Here is a 6,893-nt window from a genome sequence, read left to right as displayed (position 1 = left end):
CATTGGTTATATTAACACATATGCATTAATCAAGTTGGTTATAGCCTAGAAAAAAAGATTGTTTAGAACAGCTCTGTCAATCATTTCTGCGCTCTATCAGCTTCATTCTTTCCATGCTGCTGCTTGGCCCGTCTTCTCCCTGTCTGGGCTGTTGGGGGGTTGGATGGGCTGTAGAGGCTGCAGAACTGGGTGGTTCAGGGAACATAGAGCTGATTATACAAGAATATAGATCAGATATTTTTTCAAAATCAAGGTTGTCAAGGGTGATCACTCTATCTTCCACTTCAGGATGGGTGGTGCAGCTTGCCCCGCCTCCTCCCTGTCTGGTGGAAGTTGTAGATGTTGCCCCGCCTCCTCCCTGTGTGGTGGGGGTTGTAGATGTTGCCCCGCCTCCTCCCTGTGTGGTGGGGGTTGTAGATGTTGGCCTGTCTCCTCCCTGTGTGGTGGGGGTTGTAGATGTTGGCCTGTCTCCTCCCTGTGTGGTGGGGGTTGTAAATGTTGGCCTGTCTCCTCCATGTGTGGTGGGGTTGAGGGGTTGCCCCATCTCCTCACTGTGTGGTGGAGTCTGTATGTTTCTATAGGCTGCATTTGAAAGGCATAGTATTTCTCTGCTTTTCAGAACTACACACTCATTAGCTGTTCTCTTTAAGTCTTTTTCAATAAGAATTTCTGTCTGTTCCCAAATATTCTCCTCAAATAGTTCCCTGTGATAAGGTTTGATTTTACATATCATGCAGCAGTTAGCGCACTTAGACGTTGTACAACTATAGCAGTTGCACAAACTAAAACAGAAACAAATTGTTGCATTTAGAATAGAACAGATATCTCTCCAAGGTATTGCAGTCAGAATAGAAGTTGCAATAAGCAGACCCAGAACCAGTCCCAAGCCAATAACCTGAAACAAAATGTGTTTTCATGTTAAAGGTAATTAGTTAGACCAAACAACCCCCCCATCAATACTCCGGGATGTGTTCAGCACGTTTTTATGATCTGAAACGTTAAATCAAAGGGAAACAGCACTGTGCTGAAAGACCAAAAGGGGAGGAGTTTAGTTGCGTGTTGGGGAACGCTGTCAGCATGGCCACTGCCATTTAAACATATCACTCATTGAGTCTAGCCACACCTCGCCACACCCACCAAATGGGAGCAAACAAAGTCTAGACTGATCTGTTCAAGAACGTACAAGAAAGTTTGGGGGAAACGTGTCGTTCAGTACAAGCCGTTCCGCAACATAGCAAACTGAACGCATCCCTGGTCTAAACCTCCCTCAATACTCTGGTCTCCCCCCCCCCAATACTCTGGGGAATTTTAACAAATAACTAGTAAATAATGAAAGGTACTCACCACGGACTCCCTTTTGAAACGAGTTTCGAGTTCCTCTTGGGAGGGTGTGGTGTTGTTCCTGCAGGGAAGCATTGCTCTTTGATAGCACACGTACCAGTCCCCATCAATTAACACAGACACAACCCACAGCAACCCTATAGCAGTCGCCTTAATGAGGCTTGACAACAGTCTTCCCCACAAATTATAGCTACATCTGCATCTGCATGTAATTCTCAAGATTCGTTGAAACTCTCCGTCCATCCAGAGAATGAGCAAAAACAATATCAGAGCTGGCAACACCATGTAGACGGTACAATGGTTATAGGTAACCTCTGGTTTAACACCGTGTTTACATAAGCATTTCAAGTGCTCATCAAACACAACATGGTAAAGAATAAGAGCAAAGGAGGTCATGTAAAAACTGCCTGTTCTTCTCACTTGTGAGATCAGAATGTCAAATGCTGGCTTGAAGTGCTCCATGTTTCACCTTATTATAACCTATCAGTATCAGAGTTTCTACAGCGTCTCCTGACTACCGTCCTGTCTACTTTCCTCTCTCCAGATGAACAGAGTGATGATGTTAGTTCCTGGTAGACCTCTACTAGTCTGGTTATACCTCTGCTAAACACACCTCAGCTGCAGCTGCATGCTGGTGATTTACAGTCTGTGGTTTTGTTTGCCAAGATGGTAGAGATACCAATATTAGCTTGTACACCTGGCACTTTATGGATGAACAACTTGTTAAATAAGAAAATAAAGACAGAATTTAATCTGTTGAAACAAAATATGAATTGTAGCATCAAGGACAAAAAATAATACTTTACTGGTTATATTAACACATATTCATTAATGAAGGTTACATTGGTTATAGTCTAGAAATAAAGATGATTTAGAACAGCTCTGTCAATCATCACTGTGGTCTAACAGGCTCATGTTTGCCATACAGGGTAGTTGTTAAGGTTTATCACCCACAGTTGTTCACTCCCCCTCATATAACCCATACTAGTTGTATTGTACCAGACTATTGCTGCCACCTTAACAAGAAACACAGTTTGTTGTGAGACAGAAGTAGCCTTATAAACACAGGGTCGCTACTCGCTACAGTTTATTTTTGTGTGGCTGATTTGAGGATTTCACTTGAAAGCCACAGTTTTCACAAACGGTTCACATACAGGTATGATAATATTAATGTCCATATCATTTCACATATTATAACCAAATTAGTGACATTTCACACATTTGATGCAAAAATCTATATTATACCATTTACCAGTATTACACCACAGTTTGGGTTGAGGGCCTTCCTCAAATAGTGGCATCTGGCCACTTTTTCAGTTATCGTTCCTTGAATTTGTTTGTTCTTTTCTGGTTTCTGTTGTTGTTCCCTAAACGATTCTGTTGCTGCTTGGCCTGTCTTCTCTCTGTCTGGGCTGTTGGGGGGTTGCAGATGCTGTAGAGGCTGCAGAACTGGGTAGTTCAGGGAACATAGAGCTGATTATATGAGAATATAGATCAGATATTTTTTCAAAATGAAGGTTGTCAAGGGTGATCACTCGATCTTCCACCTCAAGATGGGTGGTGCAGCTGCTTGCCCCGCCTCCTCCCTGTGTGGTGGGGGTTGTAGAGGTTGCCCCGCCTCCTCCCTGTGTGGTGGGGGTTGTAGAGGTTGCCCCGCCTCCTCCCTGTGTGGTGGGGGTTGTAGAGGTTGCCCCGCCTCCTCCCTGTGTGGTGGGGGTTGGAGGGGCTGCAGTCGAAGAGGGCTGTAGTAGTTCTCTGATTTTAAGAACTACACTCTCCTTAGCTGTTCTCTTTAAGTCTTTTTCAATAAGAATGTCTATCTCTTCCTTAATATTCTCCTCATAAAGAGCCATGTGATAAGTTTTGAATGTACTGTCCACTACGCTATCGTTAATGTTCTCATAGGTTGTACTTTTTCTGCATATATAAGATCTGATATCACTGATCCTGATATCTTGTACTGCAGTCAGAATAGAAGTCACAAAAAGCAGACCCAGAACCAGCCACAAGCCATAAACCTGAAACAAAATGTGTTTTCATGTTAAAGGTAATCTATTAATTAAACCAAACAATACTCTGGTCCCCCCTTCAATACTCTGGTCCACCCCCCCTCAATAATCAGGGCTCCACCCCCCCACTTCAATATTCTGGTCTCCACCTCCCCTCAACACTCTGGTCTCCACGCCCCCTCAACACTCTGGTCCCCCCCTCCCCTCAACACTCTGGTCTCCACCCCCCCTCAACACTCTGGTCTCCACCTCCCCTCAACACTCTGGTCTCCACGCCCCCTCAACACTCTGGTCTCCACGCCCCCTCAACACTCTGGTCTCCACGCCCCCTCAACACTTTGGTCCCCCCCTCCCCTCAACACTCTGGTCTCCACGCCCCCTCAACACTCTGGTCTCCACATCCCCTCAATACTCTGGTCTCCACGCCCCCTCAACACTCTGGTCTCCACGCCCCCTCAACACTCTGGTCCCCCCCTCCCCTCAACACTCTGGTCCCCACCTCCCCTCAACACTCTGGTCTCCACCCTCCCCTCAAAACTCTGGTCTCCACCTCCCCTCAACACTCTGGTCTCCACGCCCCCTCAACACTCTGGTCTCCACGCCCCCTCAACACTCTGGTCTCCACCTCCCCTCAACACTCTGGTCTCCACGCCCCCTCAACACTCTGGTCTCCATGCCCCCTCAACACTCTGGTCTCCACGCCCCCTCAACACTCTGGTCTCCACGCCCCCTCAACACTTTGGTCACCACCTCCCCTCAACACTCTGGTCTCCACGTCCCCTCAACACTCTGGTCTCCACGCCCCTCAACACTCTGGTCTCCACACCCCCTCAACACTCTGGTCTCCACGCCCCCTCAACACTCTGGTCTCCACGCCCCCTCAACACTCTGGTCTCCACCTCCCCTCAACACTCTGGTCTCCACCTCCCCTCAACACTCTGGTCCCCCCTCCCCTCAACACTCTGGTCTCCACACCCCCTCAATTCTCTGGTCTCCACGCCCCCTCAACACTCTGGTCTCCAAACCCCCTCAACACTCTGGTCTCCACCTCCCCTCAACACTCTGGTCTCCACGCCCCCTCAACACTCTGGTCTCCACCTCCCCTCAACACTCTGGTCTCCACCCTCCCCTCAACACTCTGGTCTCCACGCCCCCTCAACACTCTGGTCCCCCCCTCCCCTCAACACTCTGGTCTCCACACCCCCTCAACACTCTGGTCTCCACCTCCCCTCAACACTCTGGTCTCCACCTCCCCTCAACACTCTGGTCCCCCCTCCCCTCAACACTCTGGTCTCCACACCCCCTCAATTCTCTGGTCTCCACGCCCCCTCAACACTCTGGTCTCCAAACCCCCTCAACACTCTGGTCTCCCCTCCCCTCAACACTCTGGTCTCCACCTCCCCTCAACACTCTGGTCTCCACCTCCCCTCAACACTCTGGTGCCCCCCTCCCCTCAACACTCTGGTCTCCACGCCCCCTCAACACTCTGGTCTCCACACCCCCTCAACACTCTGGTCTCCACCTCCCCTCAACACTCTGGTCTCCACGCCCCCTCAACACTCTGGTCTCCACCCTCCCCTCAACACTCTGGTCTCCACCTCCCCTCAACAGTCTGGTCTCCACGCCCCCTCAACACTCTGGTCTCCACGCCCCCTCAACACTCTGGTCCCCCCCTCCCCTCAACACTCTGGTCCCCCCCTCCCCTCAACACTCTGGTCTCCACCTCCCCTCAACACTCTGGTCTCCATGCCCCCTCAACACTCTGGTCTCCACGCCCCATTCAACACTCTGATCTCCACGCCCCCTCAACAATCTGGTCTCCACGCCCCCTCAACAATCTGGTCTCCACCTCCCCTCAACACTCTGCTCTCCACCCCCCCCCTCAGTACTTTTGGCACAGCCCCTTAGGTTCTGCCGTGGCGGAGATCTTTGTGGGCTATACTCGGCCTTGTCCCGGGATGGTATGTTGGTGGTTAGAGATATCCCTCCAGTGGTGTGGAGGCTGTGCTTTGGCAAAGTGGGTGGGGTTATATCCTACCTGTTTGGCCCTGTCCGGGGATTTCATCGGATGGGGCCACAGTGTCTCCTGACCCCTCCTGTCTCAGCCTCCAGGATTTATGCTGCTGTAGTTTATGTGTCGGGGGGCTAGGGTCAGTCTGTCACATCTGGAGTATTTCTCTTGTCTTTTCCGGTGTCCTGTGTGAATTTAAATATGCTCTCTCTAATTCTCTCTTTCTCTTTCTTTCTTTCTCTCTCTCGGAGGACCTGAGCCCTAGGACCATGCCTCAGGACTACCTGGCTTGATGACTCCCTGCTGTCCCCAGTTCACCTGGCCGTGCTGCTGCTCCAGTTCCAACTGTTCTGCCTGCAGCTATGGAACCCTGACCTGTTCACCGGACGTGCTACCTGTCCCAGACCTGTTGTCCCAGACCTGCTGGAACCCTGACCTATTCACCGGACGTGCTACCTGTCCCAGACCTGCTGTTTTCAACTCTCTAGAGACAGCAGGAGCGGTAGAGATACTCTCAAAGATCGGCTATGAAAAAGCCAACTGACACTTACTCTTGTGTTACTGACTTGTTGCACCCTCGACAACTACTATGATTATTATTATTTGACAATGTTGGTCATTTATGAATATTTGAACATCTAGGCCATGTGCTGTTATAATCTCCACCCGGCACAGCCAGAAGAGGACTGGCCACCCCTCATAGCCTGGTTCCTCTCTAGGTTTCTTCCTAGGTTTTAGCCTTTCTAGGGAGTTTTTCCTAGCCACCGTGCTTCTACACCTGCATTGCTTGCTGTTTGGGGTTTTAGGCTGGGTTTCTGTACAGCACTTTGAGATATCAGCTGATGTAAGAAGGGTATATAAATAAATTTGATTTGATTTGAATATGCTTTTATGTTCTGAAACGTTAAAATGAAGGGAAACGGTACTGTACTGAACGACCAGTTGAACAATGGGGATGGGTTGGATTTTGTCTTGGGGAATGCTGTCAGCATGTTCACTGCGCTTTAAATATGTCACCCATTGCTTCAAGCCACACCTCGCCACACCCACCAAACAGGAGCAAACATACCTTAAAGTCTAGACTGATCTGTTCAAGAATGTCCAAGAACGTTTTGGGTAAAGATGTTGTTCAGTACAAGCCATTCTGCAATGTAGCAAACGTTCAAACAAACTGAACACACCTCTGGTCTCCACCTCCACTCAACACTCTCGTCTCCACGTCCCCTCTAAACTGGTTTCCACACCCTCTCAATAATCTGGTCTCCACATCCCTTCTTAAACTCTGGTCTCCACCCCTCCTCTATACTCTGGTCTCCACCCTCCTCAATGCTCTGGTCTCCACCCCTCCTCTATACTCTGGTCTCCACCCCCCCTCAATACCCTGGTCTCCACCCCCCTCAATACTCTGGGGAAGTTTAATAAATAACAAGTAAATAATGAAAGGTACTCACCATGGAATCCCTTTTGAAATGAGTTTCGAGTTGCTTTTCTTGTTCCTCTTGGGAGGGTGTGGTGTTGTTCTTGCAGGGAAG

At 49.3% G+C, this 6,893-nt stretch overlaps 1 protein-coding gene across 1 annotated transcript; it reads left to right on the top strand.

Annotated features, from left to right (window-relative positions):
* Positions 1–2,852: 2,852 nt before the first annotated feature.
* On the top strand, positions 2,853–5,258 carry LOC115199671 (extensin-1-like). Its single transcript, XM_029761976.1, has 2 exons — positions 2,853–3,046; positions 3,464–5,258. Exons 1-2 carry the CDS (start codon positions 2,853–2,855, stop codon positions 5,256–5,258), a joined length of 1,989 nt encoding a protein of 662 aa, XP_029617836.1.
* The last annotated feature ends 1,635 nt before the right edge of the window (positions 5,259–6,893 follow it).

This window comes from Salmo trutta, chromosome 9, assembly GCF_901001165.1.
Source record: "Salmo trutta chromosome 9, fSalTru1.1, whole genome shotgun sequence".
Lineage (NCBI taxonomy): Eukaryota > Metazoa > Chordata > Actinopteri > Salmoniformes > Salmonidae > Salmo > Salmo trutta.
Note: the sequence above shows the minus strand (reverse complement) of the source record. Positions and strands in the feature narration are given on the sequence as shown.